Genomic DNA, 23998 nt, shown 5'->3' with positions numbered 1-23998 from the left:
TGAGTGAGCTAGGAGTATACGACTTGCTGCTCAGCTGCTTATCCAACGGCGGCAGGGAGCACACTGACTGCGACCAACCGACACTGGCCGTTCAAAACAAAACAGTAGACAAACGACTACGCGAATTTACACTATTCAGGTACTAAAACGCGATGCTACAACTCTCAAATACTATAATACGCCCGAAATTTATGAATTAAACAATGCAAGAACCAAAAACACGCAAAGAAATTAAGAATTAAACTATGTAACAAATGAGTGAGCTAGGAGTATACGACTTGCTGCTCAGCTGCTTATCCAACTGCGGCAGGGAGCACACTGACTGCGACCAACCGACACTGGCCGTTCAAAACAAAACAGTAGACAAACGACTACGCGAATTTACACTATTCAGGTACTAAAACGCGATGCTACAACTCTCAAATACTATAATACGCTCGAAATTTATGAATTAAACAATGCAAGTACCAAAAACACGCAAAGAAATTAAGAATTAAACTATGTAACAAATGAGTGAGCTAGGAGTATACGACTTGCTGCTCAGCTGCTTATCCAACGGCGGCAGGGAGCACACTCCAGTTTAGGTCACTCAGGATGGTTATCCCAAGGTATTTTACAGCAGTTACTGTTTCCAGTGACTTGTCCCCAGTACTATAACTGTACAGTAGTGGATCTCTTCACCTTTATACATGCAGCAGGTTACATTTACTGACATTCCGGATCAACAGCCAATCCCTGCACCAGTCATCGGTCGTCTGCAGGTCTTCCTGCCATTCTCTACAGTGTTCTGGTGTTTCTACATTCTTGTACATAACACCATCATCCGCAAACGTCTTCATGGAGCTTCTGATGTTATCCACTAGATCATTTTTGTAAATCTTAAATAGTAACAGTTCTGGTACAGGTCTTAGGGTACTCCTGAAATTACCTTTACATCTGTCAGTTTTGTTCCATTGAGACTGACTTGTTGATTTCTGTCTGCAAGGTACGTTCCAATGAGAGACCAATTTGTTGATACAGTCACTGGAGCCACAACCTCCTCTGCTCTGTCACATACAAAGGGGTTAGCACAACAGTTTCCTACAGTACAACCCAACATTGCACGTTACTGATGTTGATACAATCATCTCCGTACACAGTCTTAATTCTTCTATGGATTTCAGTTGAAGGCACGTCTTCTGCAATTATTAACTCAATTACAGCACACTGTTTCCATTGCACCAACACAGTTACTTTACACATCGCCATGTCACAGGCTGCAATTCAGAACTCTCTAACTGCAGAGATTGCAGCTTGTCATTGAAGCAGGAAAATCGACCAATTAATATGCATGACACATAATATCTCAACCAATATTGAGGACAGAATAAAAAATTTGGAGGCTTTGCTTTTCAGGATGCCCTCATAAGACCAAAACTTTTTAGGGCTTTTAGTCAGATCAGTTGGCAGATTCAGTACCAGGAATCATCCAGAAGGAAAAAATGGCATAGTTCAATCACTCAAAAAATTTAATATGAATTTAACTTTTGGTTTTTCTGCTGTTTCTTCTCGCTACATCTCTCTCTGTCATGTTCTTTTCATTTTTAGATGATAAACTATCCATACAGCTACATGTAAAAATCTTGAAGAACCAAGAAATCATCATTCAGTGATCTGTCACACCATAAAGTTATTTGTCTTTAATCCACAAAGTAAGGCTTGCTGCGAGTCTACTAAGCATATCTTCTCAGCACTGTAGACAGTAGCCAATGGGAGGATAGTATGCAGAAGCCAATAAACAGTTGTTAACTAGGTACATCTGTTTGTTGCTAACGTGTGAATTACTCACATTTTGTGTATGTCGAAATGTCATAAATGATGGTTGTGCTTATGAAGTTATTCAAATTACTTGCATTGTGTAGACAGCACTTTGTACTACCTATGCTGAAATAATATTAATGAGAAAGGCAGAATCTACAGTGTGGTGACTGGTGCAACTCGACGTCTAGGTTTGCTTGGAATGTGATAGTTTGGTGAAGCCATTGAATGTGAATATTTCATCTCGCTTGTAGTGACAGATTGATCTGTGTGTGTAACAGAAATGCCAAGATGTGACAAAAGCAGAAAATTAACACTATGTGTTAAATTATGTAGTACATGTTTGTATGTATTTGCCCCAGAAAATTGTATGTTTCTCTCTGAAAATTCAGTTCGTATGCACTTTAGCATCTAGCCTGTTAAGAATGTTGTTACAGTACATACTTAATATTTTCCCAAAACAAAAACATCGTTACATCATTGGCCATACAAATCAATTGTTCTCCCATTGTAATTTCCCGTGACCATTTGCGATAGTTGTTCTCCAATTGTAACTTCCCGTGATCACTTGTGACAGATGTTACCAACGTACATTTTGAGGTAAGAACATGGACAACATGCCATAAGGTTTTAGTTAGCTGGTGATTCATTACACAACCACATTAAAGTGTATAAAAAACAGTGTGACAATTATTGAACTATAAGAAATGAAATTGTCATAACTTCTGAATGGTTTGCGTTAGGACATTGAAACTGCATGGTTGGCCATGGGGCATGATTGGAATTAATATGGTTTAGTCTAGCGATGTAGCCCACTTTTATTTGGATGAGTTCATCAATAAACAAAACTGGCGCATCTTGGGGACTGAGAATCTGCATTTCGTGATCAAGAAGTCTCCTCACCCTCAATGGGTGACTGTGTGGTGTGCAATGTCCAGTCATGAAATAATTGGTGCGATGTTCCTTGATGGCACGGTGACTGCCAAATGGTATGTGAAGGTTTTAGAAGATGTTTTCGTCCCCATTATCCAAAGTGACCCTGATTTCGACAAGATGTGGTTCATGCAAGATGGTGCGTGACCCCGTTGAAGCAGGAGAATGTTTGATGTCATGGAGGAGTACTTTGGTGACCACATTCTGGCACTGGGGGAACCCAGAGACCACTAGCATGGGTCTTGATTGGCTGCCATATTAACCAGATCTGAACACAGGCAAATCCATTTTGTGGGGCTACATTAAAGACAAGGTGTACAGCAAAAACCCCAAAACCATTGCTGGTCTGAAAACAGCCATTCAGGAGGTCATCAACAGCATTGATGTTCTGACACTTTAGAGGGCGATGCAGAATTTAGCTATTTGTTTGTGCCACATCATCACGAATGATGGCAGGCATATCGGACATGTCATAACCTAAATCTAGACATCTGTAGTGACGTTTACATGTTGAGGAAAGGGTGTGCACACCATAGTTTGTAACCAATTTATGTCGTTTTTTTTTTTTTTTTTTTTGAGAAAATGGCTGACGAGGATTTAAGATCATTATAATGGAAATCTGATGAATCCTTAGTCTTCAGTTCACCGTAGGATGAATATTACATTTTAATAGAAATATAAAATGGCCACTCTGTGTTCATTTTATTATATAAAAGAATTGTAACGTGAAGTGACATTTCCAACTGTTTCGTGAAAAATCAGTTAACAATAAAAATAATGAAGAAATTAAAGCCAAGCTTTTTGACCTTAGTCAGAACAAAGAGAAAGAAATAAGTATTCATAAAGGTAGATTTTTGTAATTTTTTAAAATCATTATTGTCATTGGTAATGATTTTACCACCTCCTTGTAATGTATTTACAGGAAAAAAGTTATGTGATACATAATGATGCTGCACTGAAATTGTGTTAACATACAAATCTTAAAACAGTGAAAACAGTGTGTCCTTTAAGTGATAGAGAATTTGTAAAAGAATGCTTTGTGAGTGCTACAACAATTTTAAATCCAACAAAAATTCCTCATTTCAAAACAGTTAAGGAACATCTACATGATGCTTTTTTGTGTTCAACTTTGTGCATGCACATAAATTTCCAACAGCACACTATGCATGCACATTTGTGCTTGCGTAATTTCCTGGAAATGAAGCCTGTGTGTAAAGCGGATTACATGTTTTAGCAGATGATGGGCAATTGGGGTCCATTTGTGTTTGATTGTGTAGTGTGTTCAGGTTATGCTGTGAAGCAATTTATGTGCAGTAATATCTGTTGACTTGAAAGGAAGCACACTTCAGTTTATAGATGAAAAATGTCGTATGAAATGCGGTTTCTGAAGATTATTTGAATAAAAATTTAGTATGTATTGCCCTGAGTGTCAAAAAGACACAGTGACTCTGATCAATATTGCCTCTGTTGTCTAGAATCTTCTTTACCTACATTCGATTTTGTGCTTTCTTTTTCTGTCACCTTTTCATCACACTACATGCAACACAAGCTTCCAAGCAAAGAAGAGGATTCATAGTGGACAATTTGCATAATGAAGCAACATGTAGACACGAGAATGCCCAAGTGTACACGCATTCTTTCCACAAATGTTTGTGCTTGCTCTTTCATTTCCCTGCTTATGTGATTAACTAAAATAGGCTGCAGACATGTTGATGAAATGCCAAATTATTTTCCTATTTGGGCTTGGACAAAAGCAGTGACATAACAGAGGTTGTTCACCTCATTGTGTTTGTGAGAGTTGTTGATGCTGATTTCAACATAATGAAGCAAGTCCTTGATAGGACCCAGTGCAGACACAGCTGCATCCTATTTTGATATCTAGCAGAAAATACCAACAACACATTATGTTCTAGATCCCATTAATCTGTTGCCAAATGTACAAAACTAAATAGTGTCATGGGCATAGTTGTAAATACACACATATCATATGATTTGGGGTATTGTAAGTTTATGGCTTTCCTGATAGAACTCGACTGTGAAATAGGCAATTTGTCTTATTTTTATGAAGTACACTGGTTGAGTAGAGGTGGTGTTTTCAGGACCTGAATGTCTTGAACACAACTTTGCAGGGCAAACATAAATTAATCACTAAAGTATGAAAAGGATAAATTGCTACTCACCACATAGAGGTTGCACTTAATTGCAGACAGACTCAGTGAAAAAGACAACTGAACACTTAAGCTTTCACACAAAGAAGTCCTCCTCCTGAAACAGTTAACACACATACATTCACTCAAGCACAGCTCATACACACATGGCAACTGTGTCCAGGTGCAGCCCAAGGGAGGCATAATGAAGAATAGTGAGTTGAGTGGTTCTACCAGTGTCAGAAGCATTGGACAATGTTTATTACACCTCCATCCCATAGGTTATAACTTACAACAGGCTCAATGCATTAGCCTTTAATTGCACCATCCATCCTAAAGAAAGCATCACCTTTGAGTACGTCAAAGAGTCTGTGTCATTACTTCTGCAATTTTGAATAATATACATTTTCAAGGTGATTGTAATCTCTCAAAGAACCAGTGAATACCTTATGCTGACTTCAAATACAAAGAAAATTGGAGGGGTAAAGTTGAACTCAGTGAGAAGTTTTTACTATACAAATTACATATATGAATTATTAATGATATCTAGTACAGATTTATGTTAGTCGATAAATAAAATTAGTCAACAAAACATATTAAGCTGTAGCTTACTCTGAATCTGTATTTTCTCCTTGTGGCTGCTAATGGTTGTAGTCTTCTTCTTTCTTCACATGAGAAAGTGTTTTTCTAAATAAGGAAACCTTCTTTTAGGAAGTTCTTGGTGAGAATGGTATCCTGCTGATTCCTAGCCAACCAACAACTGCTGGATATCATTACACAGCATTTTTGCGACCATTCAACTTCATGTACTGTGGGATATTCAATGTTCTGAAACTTCCAGTGACACAGGTACCAGTGGGACTAGGGAGAGATGGATTGCCAATTGGCATACAGGTTAGTTTTTAACTTATTTTCTCTCAGCTTTACTTTGTTAAGGCTTGTTTGGTTTCAAAGTCTTTTTATGCCTGCATTTTATTGAATAAGTAAAAAATAAAATAGAAAATTTTGCTGTAAAATATTCAACTTATGTTTGTTTGTGTTTTTGAATACTTAAAAGTCTAGTATTTTATAAAGAAGGTTGCTGTGTTTTATCCCCGTACATATTTAACTTCTTTCTGTTTTCAAAAGCAGTGTGAGAGCAAGTACAGGAGAAGAAACAAGGGTGAAATAAAAGGGTGCATTCAAGACTCAGAAAATGTAAAACTCAAATTCAATTGGTTACATTTTTGTCTTCTTTGCACATCCAAAAACTAGTTAGGAAGTACCCATCGTTGAAGGTGGTGGAGAAATAGAGAAAAGTTATCATAAACCATAACAAGTGAAACAAAGAGTAATGCCTGGCACAAAAATCTGTATCTTTAGTATTCATACTGATAGATGTATGTTAGATCTGCTGGCATGAGTATTTTATTCGATTTTCATTACCCCTTCAATGTATGTCACAAAACTAGCAATTTTTGCTATTGTAGCCCTTTCCTCTTTTCTCTTATTCGTATAAATACACGCATTTATGTAACAGAAGACACCACAACATTGTGAATACAAGTAGACGGAATATATTCTCAGTGAATGAATTGTTTATCAGTCATCAGAATGTCAATACCTAAGAGTATCACAGTACTGATTACTGCAGTATGTGACCAAAAGTCTCTAACCCCACACTGAACACATGAGGTACGATACAAAACAGTGCCCCTGCAGACAAAATGTATTAACATTGCATATGTCTTTCTGTGAGAGTTAATCAAGAGAGAGAATCAAGTGTTTGTGAGGGGGGGCATGGTTGTGGAAGCCCACAGATTTGAGCATTCTACTGGAGAGATGTCACAGTAGTTTGATGAGTTCAGGGTGACTATGAGTGATATTTTCAAGCCTAAACAATGGGCAAACATAAAATTCAGTCTTTCCCCTGGTAGTCTTAAAGAATTAACTGAGAAGGAAAATTTTAAACAGCAAAATATGAGGGGGGGACCCAAAAGAAACCGGACTCAGAGGGCGCTGCCACTCGTAGACGTAGTGCAGGGTTCTCATGCTAGATTGTGTTAGTAGAGACCTTCATGAAACAGCTGTGCAGACGGCGTCAGTGTAGAGCTGAACGTGCAAGTGTGGCATTGTGTTTCTCTGACTGTTGGCGGGTTATCTCTGCAAAGTCATTAGGGCAACTTTAAAAGGACAAAGAGTGTGTGTGAAATTTTGTTTCCTGCTTTAAAAAAACTGCAACGGAGACACACCAAATGCTTCAGGAAGCTTTCCAGGAGGACGCTATGAGCCACACACAGGTTTTCGAGTGGTTTCGGCGCTTTAAACGTGGTGAGATGTGTGTTGAAGACCAAGCTCGTTCTGGACGCCCTTCAACGTCGCGAAATGAGAACATTGAAAAGGTCTGCCAAAAGAGCAACGAGGATCGTTGCCAAACGATCAACCAAATTTCAACAGAGACAGGAATCAGTAGAGCTCGTGCCAGAGGATTTTGAGTGAGGATTTGCACATGAGACGTGTTGCTGCTAAATTTGTTCTGCGCCTTCTCACACAGGAGCAAAAAACCATCTGCAGGAATGTGTGTCAGGACATGAAAACAGAGATTGCACGTGATCCAAACTTCTTGAACAAAGTCATTACAGGGGATGAGAGTTGGTGTTACGGGTATGACCCAGAAACCATGCAAGCATCAAGCCAGTGGAGGACTCCCAGCTCTCCCAGACCAAAAAAAGCAAGGCAAGTGAGGTCAAATGCGAAGACGATGATCATTGTCTTTTTTGATGTTCGTGGAATTGTGCATCGGGAATTCGTACCCCCTGGCCAGACTGTTAACCAGCACTTTTATTTGGATGTTTTAAGGCATCTGCGAGAGGTTGTGAGGAGGAAACACCCAGAACTTTGGCGATCAGGTAACTGGTTTCTGCATCACGACAACGCTTCAGCACACATGGTCTTACGAGTGACCCACTATTTGGCATCTCAGAGGTGGTCTGTCATTCCCTATGCTCCGTATTCACCGGACCTAGCCCCGTGCAACTTGTTCCTATTTCCACGAATGAAAAAACGCTAAAAGGGGAGCGTTATGACGATGTGGAGGCGGTAAAAACAGCTTCGCAAAGGGCACTGGACAATGGCAAACTTGAAGAGTTCCAAACATGCTTCCAACAGTGGGAAAAGAGACTTGACAAGTGCATCGCATGTAATGGAGAGTATTTTAAAGGTGACTGAAGTAATTTTGTAAAAAGGTTCATCAATAAATTTTTTATGACAACAAGCCAGTTTCTTTTGGGTCCCCCCTCGTAGTACTCTGGTTAACTTCATACTCTCATCTTGTGCTGTCACAATGGGGAAACATAAAATTCAATCTTTCCCCTGGCAGTCTTAAAGAATTAACTGAGAAGGAAAAATTTAAACAGCAAAATAGTACTCTGGTTAACTTTCATCTTGTGCTGTCATTTTTTATAGCCCACAAACCATTTAAGGGTATGTATTTCCTATGGAAATTTACATTTGGGTGTACTAAGAAAAGTACATCATATACCCTAGTATAGCAATAGAAGAGAGAGAACAGAATAAGACTTACTGATGTGAATTATTGTATAATATCAGGTCACATAAATGGATTATTTATCACTAAATTGAGTTGCCATAAAATAGATTGTAATACTCCTTTCAAAATATTTATATCATGTCATGAAAATTCAGTAATTTCTTGAATAAGCATATTCGTTGATGTGTGCTATACATCTTTTAGTTGTATTCTGTAGTAACTGATGTACTATTCTTAATAGGTAGTTGCTGCACCATACAACGATCATCTGTGCCTTGCGGTTGCTGAGGAATTGGAAAAAGCATTTCATGGTTGGGTTCCCCCATTCCCAACCAAGCCATAAATGTGAGAAACACACCATAATCATGGTGAAGTTTCTTCTGTCAACTTATGAATGACTGTATTCATGTTGTATATTGGTATGCAGATTGTTAATTTAATAATATGATCAGTTGTGGAACAGGTATTACAAACTGCATTTTATGCGAGTTGGAGCTCATGTATCTTTATCGGTATTAATGGTAAGGTTTATTTAAATTTCCACATTGAAAAATGTTTACACATTATGGAAGAAGAAGCTTAACAATCAATAAGAGACTGATTTTTATATCTGCTTCATTTTTTTAATATGAATACATATGCAGTGGATAATAATGTAATCCATTACAAATTTATAAGCACAAAAATAACTTGATATAAATGAAACTGTCCCTCTTATTGTGCTGTATTGGACGGATTTTATGTCTTTGTCCTTCACATGGATGTATTACAACAGAAACTTAATCACTGAAAATAAAGTGAAGTGATACAAGAGGTTTAAAAAAAAAAAAAAAAAGTAGAGACAGTTGTTTCATATTTTTTTTACAATATATGAAAATTATTCTTACTATGTTTGATTATTGTATTAGAGCGATTCAAATATAAATGGTAATTATTTTTGTACATTTATTGATTAATTATTTACACAACTGAAACCTTCACTTTTTCTTTAGATAGCCTCCTGCATGCTCTACACACTTTTGCCAACAATTTGGAAGCTTCGACATTCCTTCATCATAAAAAGTTTGAGGCTGCATCAACCAATTGTGAACACATTCCTTGATGACTTCTTCATTATTTTTGAATTGTTCCCATCTGGGTGGTTTTATTCATGGATGCAAGCAAAAAACATTGGGGGCGGGGGGGGGGGGGGGGGGGGGGCAGATCTGGACTGTAGGGTGTATGGTTGAGGGTTTCCTAGTGCATGACCACTAGTTTGTCCCTTGTCAAATAGGCGGTGTTAGGCTTACCATTGTCATGGAGAAAGATAGCATCTCTGACGTGCATTCCACATATTTTGTTTCAGTAGGGGGCTTTCGCTGATGTTAACAACTGGCAGTAGTAAGCTACATTCACCATATCTCAACTGTGAAGAAAGTCAATGAGTAACACTCCTCTGTAGTCAAACAACATGGTCGCAAGGACTTTTCTGGCTAAGGCACAGATGTTGGCCTTGACTGGGCAGGCTTCGTCCTTTCTTTGCAACTCCTTACTCACCATTTTGGATTCTAAAGTGTAATAATGGACCTATGTCTTACCATGTGTGATGAAGCACTTCAAAAAATTCTCATCATGGCAGAATTGATTCAGAAGTCTCTCACAGATCTCCAGTTTGACATGTTTTTTGCTATTCCTTTAACGACTTTAGAACCCATTGTGCTCTAATTTTTCTAAAGCAAATCTGTTCACTCATAATGGTATGAGCACTTCTGTTGCTGATTCCCACTTCTGCTGTGATTTCTTCAGCAGTGCACCAGCGATCACTTTCAATAAGCTCCTTAACAGCACGAATGTTGTCATCTGTGATACTTTACCTATGTGTCGAGTAGGATCTTCATTTTCTACACTTTCTCAGCCGCCCCTAAATGTTCGGGCACAAGTAAACACTTGGTTCTGTGACAGTTTAGTATCCCCAAACTGTGCCTTTAAACAAGTTAAAATCTCTGAGGGTTTAATCCTTTATCGGTTAAAAACTTAATGATAATATGGTGCACAATAGATGAAGAAACATCTTGTATACTCATGTCTGTACTGAAGCCAGAGTAGCATGCAGCAGCAAACGAAGCTGGTTGCCTTTTCCTAACACACTGACCTTCAGCGCCTTACTCCACCATCCCACTTAGAACTGCTTGTGCAGTACTCTAGTGCAACTACGAGGGTGAGTCAAATGAAAACCTTAAATATTTTTTTAAATATTATTTATTGTGCAGAAGTGGTACAAACCTGTATCACTTTTCAACACAATCTCCCCCACGCTCAATGCAAGTCCTCCAGCACTTACAAAGTGCATAAATTAATTTAGAAAAAATTCTTTTGGTAGTCCGTGCAACCTCTCATACACCGCATGGCATACCTCTTCATCAAAATGGAACTTCTTTCCTCCCATTGCGTCTTTGAGTGGTCCAAACATATGGAAATCACTTGGGGCAAGGTCTGGTGAGTATGTTGGATGAGGAAGACACTCAAAATGCAGATCTGTGATTGTTGCAACTGTTGTACGGGCAGTGTGGGGCCTTGCATTGTCATGTTGCAAAAGGACACCTGCTGACAGCAATCCACATCTCTCTGATTTGATTGCAGGCCACAGATGATTTTTTTAGGAGATGTGTGTAGGATGCATTGGTGACTGTGGTCCCTCTAGGCATGTAATGCTCCAAAATGACGCCTTTTTCGCCCCAAAAGAGTGTCAGCATAACCTTCCCTGCTGATGGTTCTGTTCGAAACTTCTTTGGTTTTGGTGATGAGGAATGGCGCCATTCCTTGCTCACTCTCTTCGTTTCCGGTTGGTGGAAGTGAATGCAGGTTTTGTCCCCAGTAATGATTCTTGCAAGGAAACCACCATGTTCTCGTTCAAAGTGCTGAAGAAGTTCTTCACAAGCATCAACACGTCATTGTCTCATTTCAGGAGTCAACTGCCGTGGCACCCATTTTGCAGACACTTTGTGAAACTGGAGAACATCATGCACAATGTGGTGTGCTGACCCATGACTAATCTGTGAAAATGCTGCAATATCATTCAGTGTCACTCAGCGGTTTTCCTTCATTATGGCTTTAACTGCTGCAATGTTCTGTGGAGTCACAACTCATGCCTGACCTGGACGAGGAGCATCTTCCACTGAAGTCACACCATTTTCAAACTTCCTACTCCATTCGTAGACTTGCTGCTGTGACAAACATGCATCACCCTACTGAACCTTCATTCGTCAATGAATTTCAATAGGTTTCACACCTTCACTACGCAAAACCGAGTAACAGAACGCTGTTCTTCCCTGGTGCAAGTCGCAAGTGGGGGCGGCCATCTTTATATTGATACTGTGACGGTACGTGTGCATCTGCACTATGCTGCCACCTACAGACCATTCTGCACGCTGTTTGCAGCACGCTTATCAACTTACAGGATAATGGTGCGAAATTTCGAATTGTTATTACAATTTTAAGGTTTGCGTTTGACTCGCCCTCGTATTATTTATACTTTAATGATGGTTGGCTCATAGGTTGCTCCAGTTTTACAACTTATCAGGTATTTTTTTGCACAGTAATTCGTAAGCACACTGAAGAATTACAGAAATCGATGTATTCAATAAAAAGTATTCATAGAAAATACACTCGATTGAAAAACTGTTTTTATTCATACACGTTGTTCGGGAAGCCAGTGATGTCCACTAGAGGCTAAGAAATGCTTTAAAAGTCTAATCTTGCATTTCCCATGAATCATCATTCCAGTGACTTGATCATCCCTGTAGTTACTATCAATGAATCATTCATCAAATCTGATTTGGAAGCAGTATTATTCACTTTGAGGATAGTTTGTAACAGTCAAGTGCAAATGTTGTGTATACTTGAGAATTTATATCCTTTATTTATTTATTCGTGTCATAAGCATTGCATAAAAAATAGACAAAAGGAGAAAAGCTGACTAAATATGTAAAATTAATACATACAAAGGAAATATAGATACAATGTGAGGCAAATAGAGCCATATAATAATAATTACGTATAAACAGATTACAAACGCTAAATACAATCAGACCAAAAATTAGCGACCTCAGCAGCATTGTTCCTGGCCCACAGTAGGTCCTCCAGCATGCAGGAAACTGGGCAATGAGAACAGTTGTACAGGTGCTTGGTGGTTTGTTCAGCTCCACATTCACATACATTTGATAGGTCCCCAAGGTAGTTTCATTTGGCCATATTATCCATTGTTCTACCCACACAACTTCTTAGTCTGTTGAGGGACTTCCACGTTTCCCATTGCAGGTTTTTGCATGGGAGGAGGGGAGGAGGGGCTCCGAAGGTGGGATCCATGATCCGATAACTGCGTTTCTGTTTGTCCACAGGTTTTGTCATGCCACTAACGGTGACATATTGTAATGGAAATTTTTGGAAAGCTCTGCCTAGATTTGAGCCTTCTTGGGGGACTGCTGTTCATGCAGTGTGTGAGCAGTGTATAGTTCCATTTTGCTTTTCTCTGTGTTCATGGCAACTTCCAGCCTTATATCTGGTGGAGCTATCCCCACCACGCTGTCGAGTTTGTAGGTAGGTGTTACTCTCAGGCATCCTGTTATTCTATATGTCTCGTTGAGGGCAAAATCCACATGCCTAGCGTGTACATTACTGTACTAAACAGGGCGGGCGTATTCAGCGGCAGAGTAACGTAATGCTAGTGCCGACATTATGAGTACTTTCAGTTGGGCGCCCCACCTGCTGCTTGTGAGCTTTCTGGTGATGTTATTGTTGACGGATAATTTTTTTTTCATGTTTAGGTAGTCCTTCCTAAATGTTAGCCTCTATGGAGAGTGTGTATTTTGGACTTTCGTACACTCGGGCATCCCGTGGGCAACAGTTGAAATTACTCCCAGCCGGCTGATCTTTCCACTACAGAAGCATTGCGATAGAAAAAGTGTAGGGTCTTCCTCAAGACCAAAATTGACAATACTGACCATAAAGATTGAAGGCTTATCAGCCAGTAAAGAATAGCTTCTACGAACTAAGTGTCAAGCAATAAGATATGGATAGTGGTAAAATTCTGTAATATAGAGCACTGAACATTGTGCAAGTCAGTTACACTTTTTTTTGTATATAGCCACCTTAATAGAGTTTGATAATCCTTCACACTACACGTTACCTCAACCTTTACTATACATAAAATAATTATACCTGTTATTTCATCAAGTCATTCCAGAGGTCTGTGCCAGAGTATTGTTGTGTTAGTGCAGGGACGCAGAGGCAGCAGACAACATGCAGCCCTCCATTGATCTTCTGGTGGCTCAACTTATTGTTTGTTGTAACTAGTATGCTAATAGCACATTATTTTTAAATTTTCATAATCCTGTAGTGCTTCTGCACTTGTGTAAAAATGCAGTCACAACAAGAGCAGCATCCTGGCCTGTGGGGAGTGACCTTATATTGTCATGAATAATCAGTCAATAGAATGACATAAAACATAACAATTTTTTTCATATAAATTTCATCTCCCCTTCTTCATAGGCATTATTGCTAAGATTCAGTATCAACTCTCAAAGGAGGTCAAAAATTAATCATGCAGTGGCTAATTTAGGAAACTTAAAAGTGCAGAATGAAATCGACAGTTTCAGGATCAGGATTACTGGATTTTTTTAAAAAAAATAATGTTGTTTGCCGTATTTGCAGACTTCCCAAAGGACTGCAGCATAAGGAGACACTATGAAAGCCTGGATTCTCCATTTCCAGAACTGACAGAACTACTACATAATCATAAAATTTTATCCTTAAGAAAAGAATTGCCATGTCAGCAAGCATTGTTAAAAAAATTGTTGAGTACTAAGAAGCAGCAACAGGGAAAAATTTTGAAATAAATCATCTTATACCAAAAAGTTGTCACCCATTTATGGACAGAGATTTTTTCAAAAGTTGTTTAGAGATAGAAGTTTAAAAAAATTGTCCAGAGGTGGCAAAAGATTTTGAGAAAATTCAGTCAAACTTGATGAGGTGAAAATGAGAATTACTGCAGCTTTGGAAAATACAAATGAGCACATAACAATTAACTCAAGGAAATTTGCTTACTGTTCATTGACTATTGATGAATCAATCAAGAGCACAAACCAGTCTTCAGTATTTGCACATGGGGCAACACTCATGTTTGAAGTATTTGGCGAGCTCTTTATCAGAGCAAACTAGGGTAGTAATATGTTCACTGGATTCTTGGAACAGTGTTCCAACATTGATTTAGATCTGAAAAAGCTTTTGGGTACTATTTCATGATAGGAATTAATTCTGGATTGGCATTGTTATTGAAACAACATGATGGAATGTGTGATGGTGGTTACATTGTATAACTCATCAGGAGACTTCATCTCCAAAGAAGTTAGGTTTTGAAGATGTCATGATAGTTGTGGTTTCCACAGTTAATTCATAAAACATGTCTCAGTCGTGGCAGTTCAAAACATTTCTTGAAGACATTGATGACATGTATGGTGATTTGATTTTATATCCAGATATAGGATTATAATAAAGGGAAACATTCCACGTAGGAAAAATATATCTAAAAACAAAGATGATGTGACTTACCAAATGAAAGTGCTGGCAGGTTGACAGACACACAAACAAACACAAACATACACACAAAATTCAAGCTTTCGCAACAAACTGTTGCCTCATCAGGAAAGAGGGAAGGAGAGGGAAAGACTAAAGGATGTGGGTTTTAAGGGAGAGGGTAAGGAGTCATTCCAATCCCGGGAGCGGAAAGAGTTACCTTAGGGGGGAAAAAAGGAAAAAAGAACGGTTATACACTCGCATGGATATGTGTGTGTATACCCGTCCTTTTTTCCTTTCCCCCCCCCCCCCCCCCCCCTAAGGTAAGTCTTTCCGCTCCCGGGATTGGAATGACTCCTTACCCTCTCCCTTAAAACCCACATCCTTTCGTCTTTCCCTCTCCTTCCCTCTTTCCTGATGAGGCAACAGTTTGTTGCGAAAGCTTGAATTTTGTGTGTATGTTTGTGTTTGTTTGTGTGTCTGTCGACCTGCCAGCACAGATATAGGATTATCAAGTCTTGATAAGGTAATCGAACAGTGTCTGAATTTAAGAAATGAAATTGAAATTTTCACAAGCTGAAAGAACAGCCACCTTATTTTGTCTTTCAATGGCTAATAATTCAATCATCATGGTGTATGGAATGCAGTACACTGAATTGGACTTGGAACTACTACACGCCTTGGTGTGGAATTTCACCATGGTGGATGTAACCAAACCTTGAATCAGAGCCAATTTTTTAGTGCATTATTGTTTGCTGTCGGATGTTGCCAATGCTTGTCTGTTAGACATCATCACCGGACTATCTGCTGATTTGTTTCGTCATAGTGTGGCAGTACATGACACCAAATTGACGAGTATGCCAAACTTCTAGAACAGTTTCCTGGTATCGGGAGGCCTTCTGCGGCTCCACAAAAGGTGTGTCACAACACTGTACGTTATATCAACACTTCCATAGGCCCACCAACTTCATGCAGGCCCAGACGTATCAACCCTAATCAAGACACTGTTGCCATAGCGGGATTTAATACCATGTTGAAGGAAGGCATTGTTCGCCGGTCTCATGGACCTTGCTCATCACCACTACATTTAGTACCAAGCATGGCGGCCATGTAGTGATCACCGCATTCTGAATGTTAGGAAAATGCCAGATCGCTAGTATTTTCCTCCGCTGAGAGGTTATAATTATGCTTTATGTGGGAAAAAGGTGTTTAGCATACTAGATTACACAGAGGCATACACACACATTTCTATAGCTGAACGAGAGATTTCAAAAATGGCTATTATAATGCCATTTGGTGTATTTGAAAGCCTGTGTATGATGTTTAGATTCAGAAATGTTGTCCAGATATGGCAAAGATTTATAAATTCAGTTTTACAAGGCTTGCAGTATTGCTTTGCCTATCTTGATGATATACTCATTTTTTCAGCATGCTCAGAGGATCACAAGCAGCACTCGACTGAGGTATTTAAATACCTTGACAAATATGGAGTAGTGTTGAACACATCAAAGGCAGAGGTTACCTTTTTAGGCCACCTCATTTCATCAGCTAGATCACTGTCGTTACTGGAGAAAGTTGAAACTATTTTAAGTATTCACTGCTAAAAACTGCTGAGGAATTCTTAACTTTTTATCAATGTCACCTATCTTGTGGCAGAACTCAAAGAGCCTCTTACTGCGGCTTTAGTTGATCCTAAGGTTAAAGGCCAAATGTCAGAGCAACAGACAGAGTGAATGGTAAATGCATTCAAAACAACTAAGAAAATTATAACAGACGGAGCCCTTCTTGCGTCTCTGTCTTTAGCAGCATCTCAGTGCCTGTAGTAGACGCTAGCCAAATAGCAATAGGTGCTGCATTGTAATAGTATATAGACAAGGCCTGGCAGCCTCTCACATTCTTTTCATGAAAACACTCTTCAGCTCAGGAACAATGGAATGTGCATGATGGCGAACAGTTGGCCGTTTATGAGTCCATTAAATATTTTTGTAGACAGTTGGAAGTGAGAGATTTCAACACTTTTACAGACAATAAACTACTAACCTGTTCTTTTCAGCACAAATCACCGCTGATGTAAGGTATATATCAGGAATTGACGATGTAGTGGCAGACTGCCTGTCCCAAGTGAGAAGTATCATAAAAAGAGGTGACTTTACACATAGCCCGAACGCAACATTCTGACCAGGAACTTCAGAATTTTTTAGGAGATGCCACATCTGGTTTTCAACTTAAGCCTATCGACATTCGAGCCTCTAACACCAAGTTGTATTTAGGTTTCAAATGGGAAAACTCAGCCATTCATTCCTTCAGCAACTTATGCCACCCCAGTGAGAAGGCAACAATTAAACTAATAGCTAGCTGTTTTGTGTGGCACAGAATACAAATGGACTGTCGAACATGGGCTTGCACAGGTGTACAATTCCAGTACAGCAAGATATCTCACCAGTAATAGACTATTTCACGTGCTGGCAGAAGCCATTCTGGTGGATAATATTTCTGTTGAGACACTAGCCACTGGGTTTGTGTTACACTTGATCTTCCATTTTGGTTGTCTGCCTCACATAACAACAGACAGAGGATGGCATTTAAAATCTGATCCATTTTCCAAAGTAATAAATTTTGCAATGCAGTGCACCACACAACAATAATTTACCACCCTGCTGGTAATGCTGGCATCAGTCACTTAAAGCCGCAATAATGTGCCATGAATCACAATAGACATCCACCTCACCATTGGTTTTTTTCTCGGCCTATGCAATATGTGCAAGCCAGAGTGGGATGCCTCACCAGCAGAGCTAGTATATGGGGAAGTCCTACTGCTTCTCAATGAGTTCGTCAATCCACACATTTTTGGTGAATGATGTTATTACACCAGAATTTGTTGCCACCTCAGAGAAAGGTTGATGCAGATATGGCTGCAACAAGCATCACACCATTGTACTCCGAATCTTCATACATCGAGAGTTACAATACTGTAAGCATGTAATGTTGCAAAGAGATGGTGTCAAACCGCCAATGCCACCACCTTATGTCAGTCCCCATCGTATCATTAACAGAGGTGACAAAACATTTGAAATCTTCGTAAACAGCAAGATGAATACTGTCTCCACATTCATCATACAAGAACCTTCACACCCACAGCTTCCACACAACCAGATGAAACTTCTGCCTGTTACCAAGCGGCATCCACCAAGACCTTCAATGACTCTGATCAATGTCAGGCATGTTCTGGATGACGCATAGACTTTTTGGCACAATTCATGGATGGCACTCCGGGCATCAATCAAGAATGATGCTCCCCTTTCCTGAAGGGTGCTGTGTAACGATGACAGGTTACAGCCATGGCAGACATCAGATGATCACCTGATCGTTTGGCAGACATCAGTAGGGTTCATACACTGGCCACCAAGAGCCCTGTGAAATACCTTCTTGCTGCAGCACGGAATTCTGTGACTTTAATATTGTCGGTATTCTTTGCTTTCCTTTTTTATTTGTTCAGTGGGTTACCTAGCTTATGCTTTTGTGTTAGCAAGTCATCGAATTTTCTGGTTATCATGTTGACTATGAAGGCATGCTATTTAACATTATAAAATGTTACTCCAAGCCACACATTCATTCATGTCTAATTCTCGCTGTTACCAGAACACAATTTCAAGTTCGCAAGTCTACCAACATGCAGACTTGCGACAATGTTATAGGGCCAGATAAATCAATCATCCAGGCTGTTGTCCCTGCAATCACTGAAAAGGCTGCTGCCCCTCTTCAGGTTTTTCCTTTGTGGTTGTACCTATATCATTATGACATGAAAGCCACCCCATCTCAGTGAGGTCCAAGTTTCATGGAGTGACTTTGCTAGGTAAGGCATGAAAATGGACTAGCCTTTTTGGAGCAACATATATCTAGAAACAAACTTTCTCTATTACGAACATTAATAAAAAACAAAAAAAAGCAACCACTTGACCAATGAAAATTTGGACTCAATTTTGCACTTGGCTAAGACAAAAACTGGGCCAAACATCGAAGCAATTCTGAAATCAGTGGAGTTTCATGTTTAATATTACCTTGGGTAAATAATGTTTCTGCAAAAATGTATAGTAGTAATTATATTTATTAAATAAAATGTTTATGTATAAAGCAAATAGGGTGCTCCAGAAATGTTGTGACAAAGAACTGCATGCCAACTGATGGCCACAAATGTCATGGGTAAGTGGTAGCATAGGTTGAAGAAGGGAAACAAGAGACTGATACATTTGCAACACATATTGGATGTAATAAGTATACATGGTGTATGATAGAAATACAGCTGTAATGTTACAAAATATGCTTGAAGTTTGCACCATCAGGTGCCACGCAAGGCTGACGCCAACAGAGCACTTATTGCCTGACATGAACGTAACAGCTGTTTCTTTGATTATAGCAGCTGCACGGATGATTCTTGCGATGAGATCCATTTCAGATGCCACAGGATCACAATACATGAGAGATTTTGTGCCTCTACACAGAAAGAAATCAAGGCTCAATAAATGTGATGAGTGTGGGGGCCAGGGAACCTGTCCACCAAGCCCACCCCATCAATACAGGAATGACCTGTTTAAATGCCCTCAAACAACCATTCCAAAATGAGTAGATGCTCCATCATGTTGGAACCACATGCATTGCCTGATATTTGCTTGAATGTGTTCAAGGAAGTGGGGAAGAATCTGTCCCAGAATGGTCAGGCACCAAAACACAAATAAGTAAGTAGCGCATGACCACGTACTGTGTGAATAAGTGGGTGTCAGGAACACCTGATTCAGCACCATGGCATCATTGCAAAGGATGCATAACAATATTCTGTTAACAGGGCAGTGTGGTGTAGCTATACCTAAAAAATATGCAAGACTATCTTTCAGACTGCAGACTTAGATAAAAGAATGCTCTGAAATTTTGAAATTAAACTTCAGTCTAGCAGAGAATGCTGACAGGCTTAAAAAAACAGGAGCACATTTGTTCACCCATAGAGGGGAATCACATCACTATATAGACCTCCCCTCCCTTCCACTCAGTGCTCAGAGTCTGTTCTTTCCGCCTACACCATGGTTTACCCACAGAAGGTCAGCTCCGTTAGTTGCTGATGACCTGTTGACATACGAATGCATATTGATTCCAAACTTAATTGGGAAGAACACGTAAATCAGGTTTGCAAAAAGCTTTCAAGAGTCTCCTATCTCCTTTGGAAACTTAGGGACATGATTAGCATGAACTTTCTGAGAACAATGTACTGTGGACTCTTCCAGTCACATATTACATATGGCCTTCTCATATGGGGGCACAGCTCTCACAGTAACAAAATTTTGTTGATGCAGAAAAGAATGCTGCGCATAATGTGTAAAGTCGGTCCCACGGAGCACTGTCGTCCTCTCTTTATAAGGCTAAGACTGTTGACCATTGTAAACTTGTATATTTATATCTGTGTGTTACACATTAAAAACAATGGTATGGAAGGTGTTGTCAGGGAAGAAATTCATAACTACAACACTAGAAGGAAGGCAGATTATGATATACCAAGACACAGACTAACAAAAAGTAGTAACTCACACAAAGTGAATACCTTAAAAATATTCAACAAACTACCGCAATCTGCTCGGGACATGCCCACAAAAATTCTTAAACAAAATTTGTACAATTGGTTATCTGACAATCCATTTTATTCTATGCAAGAATATTATGATCTGAGTAGCACAGAGATAAACCTGTAATTGCATAATTAACTTAATTAACTACTATATATACTGTTACAAAATATTTCATATCTAATACCTTTGTATTTCAACTGTGTTAGGTAACTACTTTATTTGCCAGTGTTATGATGTGTTACGTAACTACTGTGTTTGCTACTACAATGTAACTCATTTTTGGTACCTTTGTATGTATCTGAAACAAGAATATGTATTAAGCATTGTAGTCACCTGCTTAAGGTTTATGTTATTTGTAAGTTACTCATATGCTAATTATATCTATGCCTTATATATAGTGTCTGGAATATTAATATTATTTTATGTACTGACGAAGCCTATTTCATCTTGCATGATCAATGGCTAATAAAGAATCTTTTTTTTTTTTTTTTTTTTTTTTTTTTTTTTTTTTTTTTTTTTTTTTTTTTTCCGATGAAATGTTGCCAGCTGCTGCTAGTTTAGAGTCTACACCTATGACCCCACAGCCATCCGGCTGTGGGGATGGAGGGAGGGGATCTTCAGCCCTTCCAGCTGCCATTCCTGTAGGTCACAATGTTGACTGACTGAAGATGAGGGCCAGGCAGACCTTCTATAGATGAAGAAAAATCTGTCCAACTGCAAGCCATTTGACATGGGAGCAGGGCATCTGGTGCTGCCCCTCCTTAGCAGTTCATTTACCACCTTACAGGCTGTATGCTGGGATCACCCATCAGGTCATCCTCTGTGCTGCTGTTGGGACTACTGCTTATTCACCATCGCGACAAACATCATGAAGGGTATGCAAACTACACTCCATGAGGGTGCTGATGCTTTGACAGGTGTCCACAGTCACGCTAGACTGTGGGGGACACCAGCCGCCTTTCTGTCCTGCATGAGGCTGCAGCACTAATCACGTGCTACACCAAGGACTACAATTGTAGATTTGATGACAGGCTCTGACATGTCATTCAGCACGTTACTTTAAAGTGGTCACAGCCCAGCTTCTACTATGCTAGGCTGGAGAAGAGACTAACTCGTTGTAAAATTCTGAGCAATAAATGGATGTTAATATAATGCTCTCTCACTGACGCCTTGGATGTGGCATAGGTCGTCACCACCACCACCACAACAACCAGCTCTTCGCTCAACCGTCCTGTACCCTTGTAGGGGAGTTACATCCAGTGAGCCCCTACAGGTCATAAAATATTAATCTGGTATATGTATGTCATCCAGTATAATTACTTCACCTCACTGAGATTAACTTCACAAAGCAGCACTCATTATAACCTAGAACAACACACACTAGTCAACAAGGAAGCACAAGTACACCCCCTACGACCAACACCTTAACCAAACATGGACAACATACACCATCTTCAGTGATATAATAACTTAACATGCATCACATTTATTCAAAATGATGTAGACACTATGACCTGATTGCAAAACATGTTTGTTTTGAGGTAAGGTATTATGTGGTCACATGCATGGATACATCAGATCAAGAATATTTATTTATTTTTTATTGCTACAGTGATCTTTAGCAATGTGGCTGCCAAGCTAATGGAGAAGGCATTTTGCAAGAGTGAGTCTGCTGCAACTGCAGTGCATCAGAAATTGAGGATCACATTCAATAAGGCTACGCCTACCACACAGTCCATTTATGAATGCGTACAGAAGTTTAAAGAAACAGGATGTCTTTGTAAAGATGAACATATCGGGCCAACTGTGACTAACACCAACATGAACACTTTGGGGTGAGTATGGGCCGAATTGGACTATAGAGTGGAGACATGCTGAGTGACTAAAGGTTTGCACATTGAACATTTGTTAATAGGACACAAAAACTTCTTGACCTGCTGTTTCTGCGCATATAATGCCTTAGCTCAATGCAAACATTTTTACAATCACTTAAAAGTGTCTATTTCTCTCCACTTGCCCCTGTATGCCAAAGACACATTTTCTTTATCTTACAGCCAACCATCCATAATTCCCAATGATCCCATTAACTCCATGATAACAGTTTCATCAAATGTTATATTTAGTATCTAACCTTCCCCCAAATTACATGCAATAATTAAAAGATGTATCCACTTCCAATTTAAAACCCTGAATTCTACTTCCCCATCCACATTCATCCCATCAAGGTTACTTACACAATAAAATATCTTGGAATAACTGTTGACTATGAACAAACCTAAATATTTAACAACTAGCCTAATGACTTAACTTAATTTTGTAAAAGCCAATCTACACACACAGCCAATGTGGCCTCACCACAGTTTATTCACAATAATAGATCTATACAGGATGCTACTTGAAAACAGTGCACGCTCCCTTAAATTCATATTCCAAAGCGAAGTTCAATCCTTGTTGTATAACATTTGTGCCTATGACAAATAGAGTCCACGATATAAACACCTTAGACAACCCAATAGCACTTTTGCTGTGCATGCACAGATTGCATCACACCTTACTGAATTGGCTCTGAGCCAGCTTATACACCATGATCTGGCATGGTCTTGTCAGAGATTGTTTCCGATGACAAGTGCCCTCTGGGTAGTGGCCCCACAGCAGTTGACAGTGATGTCTCATCAGCTGCTCCGTTTCTGTAGTGACATCAGGTGGTGCCTCCAAATTCCTCCCCCCATCCCCTCCCCTAAGCAATGACACCAGGCACCTGAAAACAAGCTTTATCGGTGAGCATCACCTTTTGCAGATAGTCTGCATCATACTCAATGCAACTCAGAATCTCAATAGCAAAACACTTTGCACTTAGTCCGGTCATCAGGTTGAAGTGCATGCAGCAGCTGCACCTGGTAGGCATCAAGCCTCAGTCTCTTGTGTAGTACAATGTGCTCCATGGTTAGTGTTAACTGCAACTGTTGAGACTCTTGACAGATTAATTTGCTTGGGCTCTCAACAAAAGCCTGTTGCACCCGTTACACATCTGCATCACTCTTGCTCGGATGTCCAGGACTTGTCCTCTTCATGACGCTTCCGAATTCCTTGAACTTTGTGTACCACTGTCTGCTGGTTAGACATTATGGCAGTGTGCTTCTGTAATGCGTTTAGAAGTTCATCTGGACTTGGATGTAAGATTTGATCTCTCTGAGCGATTTCACACACCGGCCATATGCTGGTGGGTGGAAATTTTTCTTAATAACTATCATAAATAAAAAAGAAGAGTTTGTGAACATTCTTACACAAACCACACCTTTCTATCTATCCCTATGCAATGGAATGCACTCTCCAGTGTCTTGATTAGACTTATTTAATGCCACAACCAAGTTACAGACCTCAGCTTCAGGCTGTATACAAAAAATGAGAGACCAAAATGGTTGAGGCTGCTT

The 23998-nt window shown here is 39.5% G+C and overlaps 1 protein-coding gene across 3 annotated transcripts in view; it reads left to right on the top strand.

Annotated features, from left to right (window-relative positions):
* The window catches only part of LOC124595548 (fatty-acid amide hydrolase 2), a 90008-nt gene extending 80770 nt beyond the window's left edge, over positions 1-9238 (top strand). For 2 of the 3 annotated variants that reach the window (XM_047134326.1, XM_047134328.1), the window contains exons 10-11: positions 5589-5771; positions 8648-9238. In XM_047134326.1, the coding sequence (XP_046990282.1) occupies positions 5589-5771; positions 8648-8749 (285 nt within the window). In that variant the 3' untranslated portion in view covers positions 8750-9238. The remainder of the gene's footprint in view (positions 1-5588; positions 5772-8647) is intronic. The other variant, XM_047134327.1, reaches the window with a different exon arrangement.
* The last annotated feature ends 14760 nt before the right edge of the window (positions 9239-23998 follow it).

The sequence above is a fragment of the Schistocerca americana genome, chromosome 2 (genome assembly GCF_021461395.2).
Source record: "Schistocerca americana isolate TAMUIC-IGC-003095 chromosome 2, iqSchAmer2.1, whole genome shotgun sequence".
Taxonomy (NCBI): Eukaryota; Metazoa; Arthropoda; class Insecta; order Orthoptera; family Acrididae; genus Schistocerca; species Schistocerca americana.
The sequence above is the reverse complement of the archived record's forward strand: the minus strand, read 5'-3'. Positions and strand labels throughout refer to the sequence as shown.